This window comes from Hyperolius riggenbachi, chromosome 2, assembly GCF_040937935.1.
Source record: "Hyperolius riggenbachi isolate aHypRig1 chromosome 2, aHypRig1.pri, whole genome shotgun sequence".
NCBI lineage: Eukaryota > Metazoa > Chordata > Amphibia > Anura > Hyperoliidae > Hyperolius > Hyperolius riggenbachi.
Window position 1 is genome coordinate 268,547,305 of NC_090647.1, and position 22,271 is coordinate 268,569,575.

General features: G+C 46.1%; 1 protein-coding gene and 1 long non-coding RNA gene across 2 annotated transcripts in view; one reads left to right on the top strand and one right to left on the bottom strand.

Moving 5' to 3' along the window:
• PPM1E (protein phosphatase, Mg2+/Mn2+ dependent 1E) overlaps positions 1-22,271 on the top strand; it is a 388,390-nt gene that overhangs the window by 308,496 nt on the left and 57,623 nt on the right. The window contains exon 4 of the mRNA XM_068268637.1: positions 2,455-2,643. Within this exon, the coding sequence (XP_068124738.1) occupies positions 2,455-2,643 (189 nt within the window). The remainder of the gene's footprint in view (positions 1-2,454; positions 2,644-22,271) is intronic.
• LOC137546328 (uncharacterized) overlaps positions 1-22,271 on the bottom strand; it is a 66,522-nt gene that overhangs the window by 5,119 nt on the left and 39,132 nt on the right. Inside the window, exon 2 of the long non-coding RNA XR_011026240.1 lies at positions 2,430-2,618. This is a non-coding gene — a long non-coding RNA (uncharacterized lncRNA). The remainder of the gene's footprint in view (positions 1-2,429; positions 2,619-22,271) is intronic.

Genomic DNA, 22,271 nt, shown 5'->3' on the forward strand with positions numbered 1-22,271 from the left:
TATAAAAAGTACAGAGGAGCCAAAAGAGTAAAATCACAATAATAAAAAGTTTAAAAATGCTTGGCGCCTCTGTACTTTTTATACTGCACAATTATCTACCCCTGGTGGAGGGGATCTCCCCTTTTTCCTGTCTACAGAAGAGCGACTTCTTAATCCTGTTTGGAGACAGGACAATCTCCTCACCTGCCTATACAGTGGTTGCCTGGAGGTAACCCTGGTTTGTGAGTATTTCTATTGTACTCTCTTCATTTATCCAACCATTACAATAATTACTACACTATATTGGGCTCTCAGTCTCTCATTTTCTCTATATCTTGAGTTTTGATATTGATATTTATTTGGCCAAATGCAGAGGATGTAATGAATTAATTAAATGTGGCTGCTAGTGGATTTTTATGTTTATGTTATTTATAATGAATGGACACACACACACACACACACACACACACAGACACACAGACACACACACACGCACGCACACACACACTATAATTTTCCGGGCCTCCAGCAAAGCCCACCCGACCACCCACCCCACCACCAGTGAAGAGTATGCAGATTAAGTATCATGCTCTGCTGCCACTGCTGGGCATGTATGAAGCAGGTCACGAGAGCTATTGTTATGCCCCTAAAGCAGTGTTAGGTCAGGAACCCTCTACAAATTGCAAAGCTCTATTGCAATTGGTAGCGCTTTGTGTAAGCATTTTGTAAGCGATTTGAAGCGCGGTTTCCAGCAATTTATGTATTGCATTAACCTCCCTGGCGGTGCATTTCTGTCTGGAATTATGAGTCAAAAGCGGTGCATTTATTTCAAAAATTTTAGGCCTTCAATTTTTCAGTCATAACTCACCAAAATATGTCTGATTAAAAGCCTGGTAAAAATTCTGCATATAAATAAAAGAATGGAACACAAATTAGTTACTTACTTAATTAATTACTGTAATTGGATATTCTGTCATCCTGTGCTTTCATATCAGCTTATCGCCATCTCTGCCTTGGCAGTCAGGTGACACGGGAGAGATCAAATTTTGTTGAATATAGAGGAATGAGGAGAAATTAGACACGTGTGTATATATATATATATATATATATATACATACATATAGACATATATACACACACACACACACACACACACACACACACACACACACACACACACACACACACACACACACACACACACACACACACACACACACACACACACACACACACATACATATATATATATATCTATATATATATATATATATATATATATATATACACATATATATATCTATATCTATATACACATATATATATATATCTATATACATATATATATACAGAATATATGTATATACACACAGTATATACATATATATGCAGCGTATATATATAAAATAAATGCAAATCGGGCATTTTTTAATTTTATTTTCTTTTGCCCTGTGCGACTCTTCAGGGCCACTTTAATTTTTTGTCACGCCCCGTGACGTCACGCTGCGCTCTGATTGGCCGCCGGGTTCCCGGAACAAGAGTGTGGCTGTGGGGATCCCGGCGGCCAGCGATGCAGGGACAAAGGCCAGGGGGAGCCAGGGGGAAATTCTGGAGTCCCGCTGCGCAGCAGCGATCGCGCGCGGGACTCCTACGCAGCAAGGAATTCCCTAGCCCGTCCTGAGCTCGGGCTTACCGATCGCAGCTCATCTCTCCCAGCCCTAGCTCAGGTCAGGCTTACCGCCAGGGAGGCTACGCACAAACGCTCACAAAATGCTGCATGTCTTGCAATTGCGATTAGCCTTAATCGCAATTGTTCTAGTGGGCTAAACACCACAGACTTACATAAGCAAAGCGTTTTTGAAAGAGCCTGCTTTAGTAAATTCCAGACCTTAGGACCTTTTGCACTGCAAGCACTTTATCCGGTTTTCAGACCACATGCAATTTTCTGATCACAAGGAAACTCGGGCACATCGTAGTACTATTTCCACTGATCTGATTGTGTTGCTGTGCAAGTCAATTCTTGTTGAAAAATAATGCACTGTCTGCTGAATTTTTGGTGTAATTGCGTTTCAGTGCAATTGAGTAGTGGGCTGACCGTGCTGCACCTCACTTGGGTGCCGGAGGAGTCCGTCTGGGGAACTCCCCTTGTCTCTTTAGTGCAATTGAGTGAGACTTCAATTGAACCACAATTGGTCCAAAAATGGCAAATCAAGTGCAGAGGGAAAATTACTGCAATCTCCTTAGTGCTCTTGCGATTCGTAGAGAAAAAAAGGCTCTATGCTTCAGAATCAGGTTTTTCATATATAGGCATTGGTAAATATTAGACACCTAAGGAAAACGTCATTTGCCTAAATGTTGTGCAATATCTAATAGGATAAATAATTATTTACAGTTTTACATTTCTTTTCAGAATGTGTAATCAGCATAGAATATATAGATATTTTACTTACATGATGTTTTTCTTATCTTTTGCAGGACCAAGAAGAACAAGCTTACTTTGCTGTGTTTGATGGACATGGTGGAGTAGATGCTGCCATCTATGCCGCTATTCACCTACATGTCAACTTGGTACGTCAAGAGGTATTCCCACAGGACCCAGCAGAGGCCCTGTGCCAAGCATTCCGCATTACAGATGAAAGCTTTGTAAAAAAAGCAGCACGTGAGGTCAGTTTTATGCACGTTTCTATTTCATACAGTAATGAACTTTATATTGCATATTGTTTGTTGAAGGTACCTGGTATTTTTTCCTGCGTTGGCGTTTAGGTCAAGTCAATGGGAGTGCAAGAAAACTGCATACCAATTCTGGTGTTATGCTAACTTCTTGTGTTACAACAATTTCATTTTTTTTTATTGGGCTTTTTTTTTTCCTCCCCCACTATCGGAAATTACAAACACAAGTGAACACAGGATAATCACATTTTAAAATTAACCTGTAACTTAAAAAACAGTAGAAGGTAGCCTCTGGATGGTCCAGAGACTTACCACATACTTCTTGATCCCACCACTGCTGGTCAGGACCCTCATCTTGTTTACTGCCACGCTCTTCTCCATGTATGAGCGCGGTTGCACTGAGCATGCACAAGTACGGCTTTGCCTGTGCAGTACCAGGAAACTGCTCATGAATGAGGAGGAACAACTTTCCCATAAAGATTGAAGTCATGAAAATGTATAAACCAGGAGCAAAACAGTACATCTTGCATGCTACTGATTTATATTTTTAAAGAACTGTAATCCTCAGTTGCGGATGGGGTGAGAGTTCTCCACCCATAACTATGCCCAAGATGGCAGTCAAGACAACATGGCAGGATGCAAGTGACACAATTCATAATGCAGCATCTGTCAACCAGGTAGACAGGATGTGCTGAACTTTTTATGAAAAAAAATGATCTGCTTTTAACTTTTTTTTGCTAAAATGCCATAGAATTCATAGAATTTAATTTAGCAATATACTGTACATAACCTAGGGTCTTTTTCAATGTGATTTACATTTTAATAATCTAATGCCAGAGCTTCTGGTAATGACCTGGTGGAGTTAAGATGCTCTCTGGATTTTATCTTAATCTTAGAATTTTGTGTATTTGCATCTGCACTACTGATGAGCTCCAACTACATAGTATAGATACAGGGGCGCGAGAAGGATACAAAGATCTAAAATGTTTAAAAATGAGGAGGTAGTGGTGGACTTACCTCTTCCAATAATTCATTTAGATACTCCAGTAAAATACAACGCATTTTGAGGTAGTGACCCATTTTCTCAGGCAATAAGATGGAGCATACACAAAACAGGTCTGGTACTATGCCAAGTGCCTCTGATTGTATTCTTTCCTACAGATTCCTCTGGAGAGGTGTCCATTTCCACCTGGGTTCTCTAGTTCCGTGCTATTCCCTGTCAGTGGCAGGAAACCAACTGGTTCCCAGTCACCCAGGTCCATGCACAAGCTCCTGTGAACTGGGTATGCACAAGCTCTGTGCCGTGCATGCCCACAGATAGCAAGTGTTTGTGCATGAGCACTTGTTTCAATGAGCATGTGCTGAACAGAACCTTATTAGCCATTTAGACTCCATGCCTTGGGAGAGCTCATTCCTACCACCACTACAGATGTCAGTGGTAAGCCTTTGAATCCTAACACCAGATTGTAAACTACAAATCTTCTACCTGTGAGTTTCCATAATATTTGAAATTATCTGAAACCGGGAGCATGCACCTACCCTGCTTTTCGAGGCATCACAGCACATGGAGTTGGCCAAACCTGTCCGACCAGCTTCCACCATTGTATTGATACAAAAAAGGTGCATATGAATTGGTGCAGAAAAGAAGTGTTTTGTCAGAATTTATTGGGGAAAAATGAAATGTTTGTTTCTCTAGTTTGGCAAGCTCAATAGGAAGTTGAATCTTCAAGCTAAATTAAACCTAGAATTGAACAAGTTCATGTTAGTAGTGTAAATTATAAGTATTATCTTTGAAACCTAATTTTTCTAATTCAAAACACCATGTAGTTTGCTTACAGCTTTGCATCTATTTAAAACCTCTTGTACCTTAGTAGTTTCATGTTAGCAGACAGAGAGGTCTTACAATTACTCGCCTCTAACTTCCTGTGAACTGCAAATCATGTCTACTCCCACAGACACATGGGGCTTGATTCACTAAAGTGTGCTAAGTGTTAGCACGCCAGTGAAAAGCCCCTTAGCACGTGCAAAGTGGCTTTGCATGTTGGTGGTCATCTTATTGCCCACCAACTGCAACCAGAAGGGTAAGTATCTCAGCTGCACTTGTCAGGTTAGAGTGAGCACAGACGTAAAATATTTGCCCAAGATAATCAGGAACAATCACTTCAGCGGAAGAAAATCCAGTGTAAACATAGCTTAAATATTATGAGACTCAAACTTTACTCTCTGCTCTAAAAGATTAAACGCAGCATAACTGCAAGGAAAAGAATACTAGTGTGAAGTTCCTGGAATAGCTTAAAGTTTTACTTCACTCAGAAGCTCACTGATAAGGTTCCTGATACAAAATGATGAGATTGTTTTATGTAATTATTTGAAAATCAAATAAAGGTGAGAGGCTTCTCTGCCTCCGCCCTTTTTACAGCAGAAGTGTCTTAGCTTGGATTTATTTGTATAATATAACATATTTTTCGGTCTATACGATGCGCCTGACAATAAGACAGACGTTTAGAGGACAAAAACCAGGAAAAACATAAACTAACCTGGTGCGTCCATGGTGCAGGGGTGTCTTGTGGTTCCTCACCCCCCCCCCCCAATCATTAAATCCCCCTTGTGCATCTTGTGTCCCATTGTACCTTTTGTGTCCCCCTTGTACCTTTTGTGTCTCCCCTTGTGTCCTCCTCCATCACCCTTGTGTGTTCCTCCGTCCTCTTGTGTTCTCCTCTGTCCTCCTCCATGCCCCTTGTGTCCTCCTGTGTCCCCCCTGTGTGCTCCTCCCTGCTCCTGTGTCCTTCTCTGTGCCGCTTGTGTCCCTCTGTGTCCCCCTGTGTTTTCCTCTGTGCCCCTGTGTCCTCCTCCATGTCCCATGTGTCCTCCTGTGCCCCTATATGTCCTCCTCCGTGCCCTTATATCCTCTTCTGTGCCCTGTGTCCTTCTCTGTGCTCCTTGTGTCTTCCTATGTCCGTCTATGCCCCCCCCCCCATCCTCTTCTAAGCCCCTTGTGTCTCCCCTGTGTACTTCTCCTCCCACTTGCTATGGACAAATAAACTCATAATCTAAACTTCTATGAGTCACAATATTTGTGCAAATAGTTTAGATTATGAGTCAGCAGCCACCCAAATGGGCTCTAGTAGGCTATACATTATTTTGAATACAGTTTCTAACTCAATCTTTGTTTGTCCATAACTAGAGATGGGCCGAACGTGTTCGCCGGCGAACGGTTCCAGGCGAACCCAGGGTGGTTTGCCTTCGCCGGCGAAGGCAAACTTTCCCGGAAATTTCGATTCACCCCATAATGCTCTATGAGGGTCAACTTTGACCCTCTGCACCACAGTCAGCAGGCGCATTGTAGCCAATCTGGCTATACTAAGCCCTGGAGCCCCACCCCCCCTTATATAAGGCAGGCTCCGGCAGCCATTAGCCTCACTCGTGTGCCTGCTAGAGACAGACTAGGGACAGCTGCTGCAGACTTGTTCTCCTAGGGACAGATTAGTCAGGCTCTTGCCTTCTTAGCTTGCTCCTAGCTGAATCTTATTGCTATAATAGCGCCCCAGAACAGCTCTTTTCAGAGCTCATCCTGCTCGTGTGATCAATTTTTTTTTCTGTGTTTGAAACTGACACTTGTGTTGCTTAGACAGCATTGCTAATTCATACTGTGTGTCCCACTGCCAGCAGCAGCAGCACATTCAGTGACTACTACCTGTGTGTGTGAGACACTTGTGTTGCTTAGACAGCATTGCTAATTCATAATGTGTGTGTCCCACTGCAAGCAGTCCACCAGCAGCAGCAGCACATTCAGTGACTACCTGTGTGTGTGAGACACTTGTGTTGCTTAGACAGCATTGCTAATTCATACTGTGTGTGTCCCACTGCCAGCAGCCCACCAGCATCAGCAGCACATTCAGTGACTACCTGTGTGTGTGACAGGGAGCTGCACATTGTACTACCCACCCAGTACTGCATTTACCTACTACTAGTACCTGTTGTGTTTAGTTAACCCACCTCATCACTGCATACACCTACGTTTGTGTTGAGTGAACCCACCTCGCTGCACATAACTACCTTTTGTGTTGAGTGAACTTGCCTCACTGCATATAACTACCTTTTAAGTTGAGTGAACTCACCTCACTGCATATCTAACTTTTCTGTTGAGTGAACTCACCTCACTGCATATAACTACCTTTGTGTTGAGTGAACTCAGCTGACTGCATCTAACTACCTTTTGTGTTCAGTGAACTCACCTCACTGCATATATAACTACCTTTGGGTTGAGTGAACTCACCTCACTGCATATAACTACCTTTGGGTTGAGTGAACTCACCTCACTGCATATATAACTACCTTTGGGTTGAGTGAACTCACCTCACTGCATATATAACTACCTTTGGGTTAAGTGAACTCAGCTGACTGCATCTAACTACCTTTTGTGTTCAGTGAACTCACCTCTCTGCATATACCTAGCTTCCCCCCGAGATGGACAAAATGGACAAACCAGGCAGAGGAAGAGGAAGAGGCAGACCCAGAGGAAGGCCACCTGGCACTGGCAGGTCTGTGCAAGGTGGTGTTGCTGTGATTTCGTGCGGACCTGGCCCAAAGTACAGTGCTCAGAAGAAGGCACGTGCCATCACTTCCCAAAATTGTGAGGACGTGCTTGAGTATTTAACACAGAACACCTCATCTCCCGCAGCCACCACCGCTACAACAAGCACCACATCCACTGCATTTGACACTTCGCAGGAGTTATTTGGTGGTTGTAGTGAAATCACTGATTCACAGCCACTACTGCAACAACAACAAGAAGGCGCAGGTACACCACCTCATACGTCTGAGTTAGGTGACGATAGTATGGACGTAACGTGTGAGGAGGGGCATGATGAACCACCTGAAGTTGGTGCAGTTGTGGAGTTGTCTGAGGAAAGCGAAGCCGGGCAGGAGGATTATGATGACGATTATACGGATGGCACATATGTTCCCAATAGAGGAGATGACCAGGGGGACAGTTCAGAGGGGGAGCCAGAGAGGAGTAAGAGGAGACGACTCCATGATAGAAGCAGAGGGAGCTCGTCCTCAGACACAGCTGGGGGCAGTGTCCGGCGCCATGTATCGCCAGCTATGGCCAGCCAGCCAACATGCCCTTCAAGGTCAGCTGTTGATGCCACCTTAGTGCCATCACCCCAGGGGGGCTCAGCGGTTTGGAAATATTTTAACGTGTGTGCCTCAGATAGGAGCACAGCCATCTGTTCTCTCTGCCTCCAAAGGCACCTGGAGAAAAAGCACAAACAGCTATGGGAAGAACACCTGAGGAAAAGCAGCACCCCTCAAAAGACAAGCCACCCTCCTTCTCCTCTTCTTCCTTCAGGTGCATCGTCTTCATCCGCTTTCTCCCTTGAACCTTAGCAGCCACCCTCCTTCACACCGCCTCTGCCCTTGAGCGGTTCCTGCTCCTCTGCCCACAGCAGTAGCCAGGTGTCCGTGAAGGAAGTCTTTGAGCGGAAGAAGCCAATTTTGGCCAGTCACCCTCTTGCCTGGCGTCTGACAGCTGGTGTGGCGGAACTATTAGCTTGCCAGCTATTACCATACAAGCTGGTGGAGTCAGAGGCTTTCTGTAAATTTGTGGCCATTGGGACACCGCAGTGGAAGATACCAGGCCGCACTTATTTTTCACGAAAGGCCATACCCAAACTGTACCGTGCAGTTCAGAGGCAAGTGGTGTCATCTATTGCGAAGAGCGTTGGGTCAAGGGTCCACCTGACCACAGATGCCTGGTTTGCCAAGCCCAGGCAGGGCCGCTACATTACGTACACAGCCCATTGGGTCAACCTGGTGACCGATGGCAGCAAGCAGGGAGTACGTGGCTGCGCAGCGGACCGACTTGTCACACCTCCACGGCTTGCAGGCAGGCCTCCTGCCACCTCCTCTCCTTCTCCTCCAGCTACATCCTCTTCGCTGTCAACCTCCTCCTTGGCTGAGTGTCAGTTGAACTCTAGCGGTGCTGCCATCTCCTCTTCCTCTCCAGCTACACAGCCCCATCTCCCCAGAGCTTATGCTGCATGCCAGGTACGATGGTGTCACGCAATTTTAGACATGTCTTGCCTCAAAGCGGAGAGTCACACTGGAGCAGCTCTCCTGGCTGCTCTTAACAAACAGGTGGAGCAATGGCTGACCCCGCACCAGCTGGAGATCGGCAACGTGGTGTGTGACAACGGCAGCAATCTCCTTTCGGCTTTGAATTTGGGAAAGCTGACACATGTACCCTGCATGGTACATGTGCTGAATCTGGTCGTGCAAAGATTTGTCTCAAAGTACCCAGGCTTAGAGGACGTCCTGAAGCAGACCAGGAAGTTGTGTGGGCATTTCAGGCGGTCTTATACAGCCATGGCACGCTTTGCGGACATTCAGCGGAAAAACAACTTGCCGGTGAGATGCTTGATATGCGATAGCCCAACTCGCTGGAATTCCACCCTGCTCATGTTCTCTCGCCTGCTAGACCAGGAGAAAACCGTCACCCAGTACCTGTACAACTAGTGTAGAAGGACACAATCTGGGAAGATGGGGATGTTGTGGCCCAACAGCTGGACACTGATGCGAAATGTATGCAGGACCATGCAGCCGTTTGAGGAGGTGACCAACCTGGTGAGTCGCGCTGAAGGCACCATCAGCTACTTGATACCCTACGCTTACTTCCTGGAGCGTGCCGTGCGTAGAGTGGTGGATGAAGCTGTGGAGGAGCAGGAACAGGAACAGCTACGGCGGGAGGAGTTGTGGGATCGATTTTCATCTGAACCACATGTTTCCTCGACATCTGCAAGGCAAGGACAGGACGCTCCAGCGATCTCGGGGTGATGTCGGACATGCGGACATTCTTTAGTCCAACGCCTCGCAGTAGCCCTTCGGGATCCACCCTCCACCAACGCCTGGACCAGCAGGTAGCCGACTACCTGGCCTTAAGTGTGGATGTACACACTGCGACTGCGAACAGCGACGATGAACCCTTGCTCTACTGGTTGCGCATGCTTGACCTGTGGCCAGAGCTGTCCCAATTTGCCATACAACTTCTCTCTTGCCCTGCCGCAAGCGTCCTGTCAGAAAGGACCTTCAGTGCAGCTGTAGGCATTGTCACTGAGAAGAGAAGTCGCCTAAGTCATGACAGTGTTCAGTACCTGACCTTTATCAAAATGAATGAGGCATGGATCCCTGAGGGCTATTGCACGACCGAAGACTAAGTCAGTCCCCACACACAGCATCTCTGCCTGCAGGCCGCTTGACTGCCTTCTCCGCCACCACCACCAGGGTCCAGGACTCTAGGCGGATTCCAGAATTTTTAAGGCCGCTGCTAGCAGCGGCCGCTATACTAATTTTTCTGGGGAGTGCACATGCCTGCCTAATTTTTCTGGCTGAACTGCAGGCGGCTGCAACAAAAAGACAAAAGGCATGTACATGTGCCCATCCCCCTTCGTGATCATTACCTTGCCGCGGTGAAGGGGCTTGCGTATCACAATGAAGCAATGACCGCCGGCTATATGAGTGTCTCGAGTGGGGGTGGCACACCAAAGATAATTAAGGTCGTTGTTTCATTGTGGTCAGACCAAATTTGATCAGCTGGACAGTCACTGTTCTGTCATTCAGCTACATCAGCCGGGCGACCATATGGGCTGAAAAGCCACCATCACCTGCACTCTCGTCATGGTGCGCACCAGTCCAGCATGGCCGTCACTACGCAAACGGCTGTTTGCAGTCACTGCATACCTTTCACTGCATCTGTGACTGCACATTGTATTATACCTGGCAGTCAGTGCAGAACTTGCACTTGAATAGATGGCAGACTTGCCCTCCATAACGGATTCCCGTTAAAGGATTTAAAGTTGATTCATTACAATTAGGGCCTCAAAAGTCCTCCTGAGTCCTGTATTGTTATTTTTGGTCACTACCTCGGGGCGGGCGTGCATGCCTGCCTGCTGCCCTCCTTGCCTGGATGTGTGGTGGTAGCCGTTTCTTAGGCTCCAACTCCGGAACGCAATACAACCATCTACAGTTTCAAACAATTGAAAAATACAACCATCTACAGTTTCAAACAATTGAAAAATACAACCATCTACGGTTTCAAACAATTGCAAAAAAAATACAACCATCTACAGTTTCAAACAATTGGAAAAAATGGCAAACTTGCCCTCCATAAAACATTCTTGGCAAATGCTTTCGACTTGGTTTGTCTTCCGCTGGGTCAAGGGTCCATCTGACCACAGATGCCTGGTCTGCAAAGCACGGTCAGGGCAGGTACAGCATGGGTCTCAGCAGGCTCCCACTTCAGGCCGGAATCCAACCTTCATTCCCCGCCCATTACCCGTGGTGACAATGGCAGACTTGCCCTCCATAACGCATTCCCGTTAAAGCATTTAAAGTTGATTCATTACAATTAGGGCCTCAAAAGTCCTCCTGAGTCCTGTATTGTTATTTTTGGTCACTACCTCGGGGCGGGCGTGCATGCCTGCCTGCTGCCCTCCTTGCCTGTGTAGTGGTAGCCGTTGCTCAGGCTCCACACCGGATTCCATCCCTCATTCCCCGGCCATTACCCGGGGTCACAAATGGCAGACTTGCCCGCCTCCATATGATTCTCCTGAAAGGAATGTGGTGTCATCTTTGCCCGCCATAACTGGTTCTCATTAAAGGATTTAAAGTACATTCATTCAAATACACAGCAGGGCCTCGAAAGTCCTCCTCCTGTATTGTTATTTTTGGTCACTACCTCGGGGCGTGCGTGCATGCCTGCCTGCTGCCCTCCTTGGATGTGTAGTGGTAGCCGTTGCTCAGGCTCCACACCGGATTCAAACCCTCATTCCCCGGCCATTACCCGGGGTCACAATGCCAGACTTGCCCGCCTCCATAGGATTCTCATTGTAGTGGTACTGAACAAGTACACAGCAAGTAGAAAATGTAATTTAAAAACAAAACGTAAGCTTTTTAACAATGCCATGGAAAGTTGATAAGGCAGTCACACATTACCTGACATCACTGAGTGAGGAAGAGCAGTCTCCCCATGTTGCGCAGTAGTCCAGCATGGCCGTCACTACACAAACAGCTAGTAACTTGCGGTGCGTTACACAGTGAGTTTGGTGTGTCAGTGTGACGCAGTACTCTAATTACACTACCTGATTGATGTATACACATGCAAGATGTTTTAAAGCACGTTAGGCCTGCAATTTAGCATTCAATGTGATTTCTGCCCTTAAAACGCTGTTTTGCGTCACAACCAGATTTTTCCCCGGGACTTTTGGCGTCTATCCCACTCCGCCATGCCCCCCTCCAGGTGTTAGACCCCTTGAAACATCTTTTCCATCACTTTTGTGGCCAGCATAATTTTTTCTATTTTTCAAAGTTCGCCTCCCCGTTGAAGTCTATTGCAGTTCGCGAACTTTTTCGCGAACCGAACCTTCCACGGAAGTTCGCGAACCTAAAAACGGAGGTTCGGCCCATTACTATCCACAACCCATATCAGTCAGACTATATGTTATTTATTTTAAAGAGTTGCGAATTTTGTTTTACTGTGAATGTAATAAAAGTTACGTTTTTAACCTACTTCACCAAATCTACCAATTAGCACTATAACTAGTGGGTCCCACCTCTGTTTGTGATTGCATATAGTAACATAAGACAAACTGATCATTTTGAACCAACGTTGGCAATCTTATCAGTTAGCTTTCGATTACAAATGGAACTTAAAGAGACTCCGTAACAAAAATTGCATCCTGTTTTTTATCATCCTACAAGTTCCAAAAGCTATTCTAATGTGTTCTGGCTTACTGCAGCACGTTATACTATCACTGTCTCTGTAATAAATCAATGTATCTTTCCCTTGTCAGACTTGTCAGCCTGTGTCTGGAAGGCTGCCAAGTTCTTCAGTGTTGTGGTTCTGCTATGAACTCCCCCTTCCAGGCCCCTCTATGTACACTGCCTGTGTATTATTTAGATTAGAGCAGCTTCTCTTATCTTTTACAAGCTGGATAAATCGTCCTCTGAGCTGGCTGGGCTTTCACATACTGAAGAATTACAGACAAAGGCAAAGCTGTTTGCAGGAAGAAACGAGCAGCCTGAAACTTCAGTGCATGAGGACTGCAGGGGGAAAGAAACACACAAATGATCTCTTGAGATTCAAAAGGAAGGGTGTATACAGCCTGCTTGTGTATGAATGTATTTTCTTTGTGTGGACATACTGTACATCAACCTACTTCCTGTTTTGGTGGCCATTTTGTTTGTTTATAAACAAACTTTTAAAAACTGTTTTTAACCACTTTTAATGCGGCGAGGAGTGGTGAAATTGTGACAGAGGGTAATAGGAGATGTCCCCTAACGCACTGGTATGTTTACTTTTGTGCGATTTTAACAATACAGATTCTCTTTAAAGGGAACCTGAAGGGAGAAGTATATGGAGGCTGCTATGTTTATTTTCTTTTAAACAATACCAGTTGCCTGGCAGCCCTGCTGATCTATTTGGCTGCAGAAGTGTCTGAATCATACCAGAAACAAGCATGCAACTGGTATTGCTTAAAAAGAAATAAATATGGCAGCCTCCATATCCCTCTTACTTCAGTTGTCCTTTATCCCTTCCAGCAACATTATACTGGTAAATTCTTTTCCAACCAGTTCTTAGGTTGTGTTTAATCTTTTAGAGGCATTGCTGCTACTGGCTGAGGTGAATTTTTAAGAAAGGAAACGATGATATCTGCAGAATGGTTAGTTACGAAAACAAAGTAACAGTGTGTATATTACCCTGGCTCAGAGGAGAATATAAAATTATCTTCAATTCAAAAAAGACATCCAGAGCTCAAGTATTCTATAAACATCAGTGTAGGCTTACAGTGCTGTTTGTTTTAATGTAGACATGTCTTGAACTTTTGAAGACTTTATTTTCCATCTAGAAAAAAAAGGTGTTTCCAAATATGAGCCTTATACTTAGATACACTTTGCAGTCAGTGGGAAATGTTCTTTCCCTTTCAGTTCAGCAATAAAGACTCAGCGGGCAGCATCTTTAGCTTCAGAAGCTAAATAGGCATTTGTCCTTGTAGAGACTGGTGTGAAGATTTTAAAATCACTACTTCTTTGTAGATGTAGATAAATTATGAATAAGACAAACTCATTTTTTTAGCCACAGAGGTGCAGAACATTAGCTGAGCTTCCAGAATGCTGTTCTGCTTCAGTTAGATTCCATCAGTGAAAGTATGCTTATAAAGTAAACAGGACTGTTAATAACTGGCACAAGGTCTAAGTGTGTCTATCACTCATGTCTGCTTGCAGCATGTCTCTGCCTCCCCGGGCAGCAAAATCCACGACCTAGAATACAGCGTTTCAGCACTGGTCATACTGCTTATGGCAAATAGCCTGTAAAAACAACTATATAAATTGGCTTCAGACTCTCTTTAATGTAGAATTAAAGTCAAATAAAGAAAGATGTCCAGCATTGGGTTTGCTATTCTCACCGCAAAAGTCCCAACACGTTTTCTGTGCCGGGACCGCAGCTCAACATCAAAAATGTATTGGCACCGAAGATGTAATCACATGCAAAACCCCATAACAGCGCAGAACAGCCCTGGAAATTTGGGCTCACCATGCGCCACCATAGGCCGTTATGTGATTTACAGCTATAGCAGAGCTCTGACAGTAATTCGGGAGCCCTCAAAAGAGGGAGCCCAAATAACTTTAAAAACAACCAAGTAAGGGTCTTATGGTGGCTGCACTTGTCATGGGAGGTGCGGGGCAAAAAAGGGTCTTATAGTGGCTGCACTTGTCATGGGAGGTGCGGGGCAAGTAAGGGTCTTATGGTAGCTGCACTAATCATAGGAGGTGCGGGGCAAGTAAGGCTCTTATGGTGGCTGCACTTGTCATGGGAGGTGCGGGGCAAGTAAGGGTCTTTTGGTGGCTGCACTTGTCAGGGGAGGTGCGGGGCAAGTGAGGGTCTTATGGTGGCTGCACTTGTCATGGGAGGTGCGGGGCAAGTAAGGGTCTTATAGTGGCTGCACTTGTCATGGGAGGTGCGGGGCAAGTAAGGGTCTTATGGTAGCTGCACTAATCATAGGAGGTGCGGGGCAAGTAAGGCTCTTATGGTGGCTGCACTTGTCATGGGAGGTGTGGGGCAAGTAAGGGGCTTATGGTGCCTGCACTTGTTATGGGAGGTGCAGGGCAAGTAAAGGTGGTCTTATGGAGGCTGCACTTGTCATGGGAGGTGCGGGGCAAGTGAGGGTCTTACGGTGGCTGCACTTGTCATGGGAGGTGCGGGGCAAGTGAGGGTCTTATGGTGGCTGCACTTGTCATGGGAGGTGCGGGGCAAGTAAGGGTCTTTTGGTGGCTGCACTTGTCATGGGAGGTGTGGGGCAAGTAAGGGTCTTATGGTGGCTGCACTTGTCATAAGAGGTACGGGCAAGTAAGGCCCCGTTCACACTGCACACGTTTCCAGCCGCGTTTTTCACTCTTCAGTGATGGGATCAGCCATGCAACGCACACAAACGCGGATGGTGTGCGTTCGCATGCGTTGCGTTCCGCACGCATGGCCATCTGCTTTTGTGATGTGAACAGGGCGTAAGGGTCTTATGGTGCCTGCACTTGTTATGGGAAGTGCAGGGCAAGTAAGGGTCTTATAGTGGCTGTAATTGTCATGGGAAGTACAGGGCAAGTAAGGGTTTTATAGTGGCTGCACTTGTCATGGGAGGTGCGGGGCAACTAAGGGTCTTATGGTGGCTGCACTTTTCATGGGAGGTGCGGGGCAATTAAGGGTCTTATAGTAGCTGTACTTGTCATGGGAGATGCAGGGCAAGTAAGGGTCTTATGGTGCCTGCACTTGTCATGGGAAAGACAGGGCAAGTAAGGGTCTTATAGTGGCTGCACTTGTCATGGGAAAGACAGGGCAAGTAAGGGTCTTATAGTGGCTGCACTTGTCATGGGAGGTGCGGGGCAAGTAAGGGTCTTATAGTGGCTGCACTTGTCATGGGAGGTGCGGGGCAAGTAAGAGTCTTATGGAGGCTGTACTTGTCATGGGAGGTGTGGGGCAAGTAAGGGTCTTATAGTAGCTGTACTTGTCATGGGAGATGCAGGGCAAGTAAGGGTCTTATGGTGCCTGCACTTGTTAAGGGTCTGGTGCAAGTAAGGGTCTCATGATTGCTACAAATTTATTTGGGTGGAAAGTTGAGGGAAAGGAATGGGTGCCAAGGTGCCACAGACATAACATTATACACATGGGTGTCCAATTTAGGAGGTCAGCAAGCTCCATATTAAGAGCTATCCTAGATATAAACACTGCCATAAGAAAGTATAGAAACATTTTTATGAAAATTAAGTAAGGGTCTTATGGTTGCTGCACTTGTCATGGGAGGTACGGGGCAAGTAAGCATCTTATGTTGGCTGCACTTGTCATGGGAGGTGCAGGGCAAGTGAGGGTCTTATGGTGGCTGCACTTGTCAGGGGAGGTGCGGGGCAAGTGAGGGTCTTATGGTGGCTGCACTTGTCATGGGAGGTGCGGGGCAAGTGAGGGTCTTATAGTAGCTGTACTTGTCATGGGAGATGCGGGGCAAGTGAGGGTCTTATGGTGGCTGCACTTGTCATGGGAGGTGCGGGGCAAGTGAGGGTCTTATAGTGGCTGCACTTGTCATGGGAGGTGCAGGGCAAGTAATTGTGTTATGGTGGCTGCACTTGTCATGGGAGGTGCGGAGCAAGTGAGGGTCTTATGGTGGCTGTACTTGTCATGGGAGGTGTGGGGCAAGTAAGGGTCTTATGGTGCCTGCACTTGTTATGGGAAGTGCAGGGCAAGTGAGGGTCTTATAGTGGCTGTACTTGTCATGGGAAATACAGGGCAAGTAAGGGTCTTTTGGTGGCTGCACTTGTCATGGGAGGTGCGGGGCGAGTGAGGGTCTTATGGTGGCTGCACTTGTCATGGGAGGTGCGGGGCAAGTAAGAATCTTATGGAGGCTGTACTTGTCATGGGAGGTGCGGGGCAAGTAAGGGTCTTATAGTAGCTGTACTTGTCATGGGAGATGCAGGGCAAGTAAGGGTCTTATGGTGCCTGCACTTGTCATGGGAAATACAGGGCAAGTGAGGGTCTTATAGTGGCTGTACTTGTCATGGGAAATACAGGGCAAGTAAGGGTCTCATAGTGGCTGCACTTGTCATGGGAGGTGCGGGGCAAGTAAGAGTCTTATGGAGGCTGCACTTGTCATGGGAGGTGTGGGGCAAGTAAGGGTCTTATAGTAGCTGTACTTGTCATGGGAGATGCAGGGCAAGTAAGGGTCTTATAGTAGCTGCACTTGTCATGGGAAGTGCAGGGCAAGTGAGGGTCTTATAGTGGCTGTACTTGTCATGGGAGGTGCGGGGCAAGTAAGAGTCTTATGGAGGCTGTACTTGTCATGGGAGGTGCGGGGCAAGTAAGAGTCTTATGGAGGCTGTACTTGTCATGGGAGGTGTGGGGCAAGTAAGAGTCTTATGGAGGCTGTACTTGTCATGGGAGATGCAGGGCAAGTAAGGGTCTTATGGTGCCTGCACTTGTTAAGGGTCTGGTGCAAGTAAGGGTCTCATGATTGCTACAAATTTATTTGGGTGGAAAGTTGAGGGAAAGGAATTGGTGCCAAGGTGCCACAGACATAACATTATACACATGGGTGTCCAATTTAGGAGGTCAGCAAGCTCCATATTAAGAGCTATCCTAGATATAAACACTGCCATAAGAAAGTATAGAAACATTTTTATGAACATTAATTTTAATTCCTGATTCAAAACTTCTTGCTTTTATGAAAATTACAATCCTTTTTTTATGAATGGATGAATCAGGGAAGTGGGTAGTAATATGGACATTTAGCCGTTTAATCTTTAGTGGCTCCCTCTCCTATTCAGGCATGAAGACTTTGCAGAACTGAAAGGAGTGTAGATATTAATAGTGTGCCTCCGTTTTGAGAGTCCACAAATGATTATAGGAGGGAAATAAATTTAGACGGATCCTAATTCTTTCATTTATCATTTTCTTTAAGGAGCTCTTGGTTGCGCTTTCTATTCCTCGCCTAGCAGTTAATTATATCTCAGATGTCAAGAGTGATTAATATGGTGCAGAATTTAATTCTCAGAGAAGATTATAAAACAGTCCTCCTCATTTATAGGCTGAGCTTCCAGGATCTTACATACAGTTCAGCTATTGCACTTTGAATTGCCTACATCTTCAATGGTAGTGCTTTCCGAGATTTGTGGACATTGAGCAATTTGAATGAATTTGAAGGCATACCACGTGCACGTTTGTGTATCATATTTCATTTCTAATTCAAGGAGACTCGCTATGTCTATGTAAACAAAACTACATTTTCAATTATCTTTATATTGATTGTTATTTTAAAAATGTGTTGCTGGTACTGTGATGGATTATTCTACAATATGTTACACTTGACTTGCATTCCTGAATATGCAAGCTTGCCCTAGGTGCCATTATTCACCGATCAGTACTATAAGAGATGAGAAATTCTTCAAGCAGAATAGCAGTGAAATTTGCAACATAGACGCAGCCCCAACCCAAGGTATCCTGGAGCTATATCTGTTTTGATCACAACCACACTCTTCATATGAATGGGGCATCACTTGCATCTTTTCACTACAATGACAGACCTTTAACCTCACTGAAGCAGCTGATTACAAGGCAGTCGATGCAATCTCATACCTGTTCATTTCATCATCAGATGAGTGCTATGGAGGTTAGCAACAGTTAGGGTTGGGTGCTGATGTGGTAGGCAGTGCTAGGAGATGAACTTTTTTTTTACTTTGAGGAAGCTTGAGTTAAGCTGAGGATGCTTTTGTTCGAGGAGGATTGCTAGAACATAGAGACACACAGAAGGGATTTAGTTTTACATTTTGAGGGAAGTTAAGTGGGTTTGAGTGATCCTTGCTAGAACATATGTAGGGAATGTATTTTACGCTAGAGAGTTATGCTGGGTGGATCTCTTGGCAATGGAAGGGGGACAGAATGTTATGTTTGGGGGATTATGGGCAGTGTGGGAGGAAAAACTAATGGCTGACTTTTGGCAGGATTCAAGAAAACCTGTAACGAAAAAAAAGTTCCCCTGGGGGGTTACTCACCTCGGGTGGGTGAAGCCTCCAGATCTAATCGAGGCTTCCCCCCGTCCTCCTGTGTCCCATGGCGGTCTCGCAGTCCCTCACCGAATAGCAGGGATGTCAAAATGTACCTTCCTGGCTCCAGCGCAGGCACGGTATTGGCTCTCCACTCATAGAAAGGTGGAAATAGCCGATCGCTGTCGGTCCGCTCTACTGCATAGGCGCAAGTCTCCTGCACCTGCGTAGTAAAGCGGACCCAATGGAGATCAGCTGTTTCCGCCTATCTCCGTGCTGAGAGCCGCAACAGCGCCCCTGCTGGAGCCAGGGAAGGTAAATAAATCAGCGCTTGTCAGGCTTGTCGGGGGAGGATTCCGGGACGCTTCGGGGGAGCCAGCGCTGGACTGCCTGCAGCTACAGGGATGGGGAAGCCTCATTGAGACCCTGAGACTTCCCCCTCCCAATGTGAGTACCCCTCAGGGGATGTTTTTTTGTTGTTACAGAGTTCTCTTTAACCACTTGCCGACTGCACGCTTATACCGTGCGTCGGCAAAGTGGCAGCTGCAGGACCAGCGACGCAGTACTGCGTCGCCAGCTGCAGGCTGATTAATCAGGAAGCAGCCGCTCGCGCGAGCGGCTGCTTCCTGTCAATTCACGGCGGGGGGCTCCGTGAATAGCCTGCGGGCCGCCGATGGCGGCTCGCAGGCTAAATGTAAACACAAGCGGAAATAATCCGCTTTGTTTACATTGTACGGCGCAGCTGCGCAGCAGCGCCGTAAGGCAGATCGGCGATCCCCGGCCAATCAGTGGCCGGGGATCGCCGCCATGTGACAGGGGACGTCCTGTCACTGGCTGCACAGGACGGATAGCGTCCTGTGCAGCCCGGATCACCGGGGGGGAAAGGTAGGAGAGGGAGGGGGAGAATGTCGCCGCGGAGGGGGGCTTTGAGGTGCCCCCCCCCGCAACATGCCTGCACGCAGGAGCGATCAGACCCATAGGGGGGAAAAAAGGGGGGCGATCTGATCGCTCTGCGTGCACCCTGATCTGTGCTGGGGGCTGCAGAGCCCACCCAGCACAGATCACAACAAACAGCGCTGGTCCTTAAGGGGGGGTAAGGGGGGGTAAAGGGTGGGTCCTCAAGTGGTTAAAGCTGCATAGCCCTTTTCCTTTCCAATATGGCCAATCCATAGAAATCCATAGAAAGTTAATTGAATAAAGGTCCTGATAACTAATAGAGAGTTTTCAACTCCTAATTTAGTATAAGTCTGAGTTAAGGTTAGTATTAGAGTGGGGCCGAACCTCCGATTTTCGGTTCGCGAACCGGGTTCGCGAACTTCCGCGGAAGGTTCGGTTCGCGTGAACGTTCGCGAACCGCAATAGACTTCAATGGGGATGCGAACTTTGAAAAAAAAAAATTATGCTGGCCACAAAAGTGATGGAAAAGATGTTTCAAGGGGTCTAACACCTGGACCCCCAGGTGGAGGAGTGGGATACATGCCAAAAGTCCCCGGGAAAAATCTGGATTTGACGCAAAGCAGCGTTTTAAGGGCAGAAATCACATTGAATGCTAAATGACAGGCCTAAAGTGCTTTAACCACTTCACAACTGAGGGGTTTTACCCCTTCAGCATCCAAGCAATTTTCACCTTTCAGCTCCTTCCATTCATTTGACAATAACTTTATCTCTACTTATCAGAATGAAATGTGTTAAATGTGTTTTTTTTATCACTAATTAGGCTTACTTTGGGTGGTACATTATGCCAAGAATTTTTTTATTCTAAATGTTTTTTAATGGTAAAATAAGAAAAAAATTGGAAAAAAATCCTTATTTTTCAGTTTTCGGCCATTATAATTTTTAAATAATGCATGCTACCGTAATTAAAATCCACGTAACTAATGTGCCCATTTGTACCGGTTATTACACCATTTAAATGATGTCCCTATCACAATATCTGGTGACAATATTTTATTAGGAAATAAAGGTGCATTTTTTTCAGTTTTGCATCCATCATTAATAAAAAGCCCATAATTTATAAAGTAACAGTATTATACCGTCTTGACATACATATTAAAAAAGTTCAGTCCCTAAGAAAACTATTAATGCATTTTTTATTATTGTAAATTTATTTCATTGTATTTTCTTACAAAAAAAATAAATGTTGGTAACTATTGGGGAGTGTGGGAGGTAAGGGGTTAATTTAAAATGTAAAAACAGGTCTTTGCATTTAAAAAAAGTACTTTTAGATGTAGTTTTACTATTTGGCCACAAGATGGCCTCAGTCTTTTTTTTGTTATATGTCCTGTAAGCGAAATATGTATGCTTACAGGAAGTGTACTGAAGATGGGAAACTTTTATGTATTAGAATGATCATGCAGCTTCTCATAAAAGGCGCTGATAATTGCTACGGGGACTTAGATCAATGATTAGGAATTGCTTTCTCATTCATTGATCTCCTGGCGGGCAGATGGCAACATGAACGAGCGCACAAATAAGCGGGAGCGCTTTCAGCAGTGGTAGCAGCGGGAGTACATATATTTACTCCCCTGGGCGGTTAAATGAAGTCTGCAGGGGAGTAGATATACTGTACTGGAGCTGTGAAGTGGTTAAAACATCTTGCATGTGTATACATCAATCAGGTAGTGTAATTAAGGTACTGCTTCACACTGACACACCAAACTCACCGTGTAACGCACCGCAAACAGCTATTTGTGTAGTGACGGCCGTGCTGGACTGGTGCGCACCATGGCGAGAGTGCAGGTTTTGGTGGCTTTACAGCCCATATGGTCGCCTGGCTGATGTAGCTGAATGACAGAACAGTGACTGTCCAGCTGATCAAATTTGGTCTGACCACAATGAGGCAACGACCTTATTATCGTGGGTGTGCCCCCCGAGACACTCATCTAGGCGCCGGTCATTGCTTCATTGTGATACGCAAGCCCCTTCACCACGGCAAGGTAATGATCACGAAGGGGAATGGGCGCATGTACATGCCTTTTCTTTTGTTGTTGCAGCTGCCCGCAGTGCAGCCAGAAAAATTAGGCAGTCATGTACACGCACCAGAAAAATTATTACAGCGGCCGTCAAATGCAGCGGAAGTGGTGCTAGTAGTAGCGCTGGTGGCTGAGCAAGATGAGGTGTTCTGTGTCGCTAAATACTCAACCACGTCCTGACAATCTTGAAAGGTGATGGGACGTGCCTTCTTCCGAGCACTGTACTGTGGGCCAGGTCCACACTAAATTACATTTACACGACTTCGCCCAGACCTGCCGGGTGGCCTTCCTCTGGCTCTGGCACTACCTCTTCCTCTACCTGTTTTGTCCATATCAGGTATGCACGGAGTGGTATATCACACTGCGTGCACTCACGTAGGTAGGTGGGTTCACTTAACTGCACAGGTATGCGCACTGATGCGGTGGGTTCACTGAACAGAACAGGTATGCAGTGGCGGGTTAACTGAACAGAACAGGTATACAGTGGCGGGTTCACTGAACAGGTATGCAATGGCGGGTTCACTGAACACAACAGGTATGCAGTGGCGGGTTCACAGAACAGGTATGCAGTGG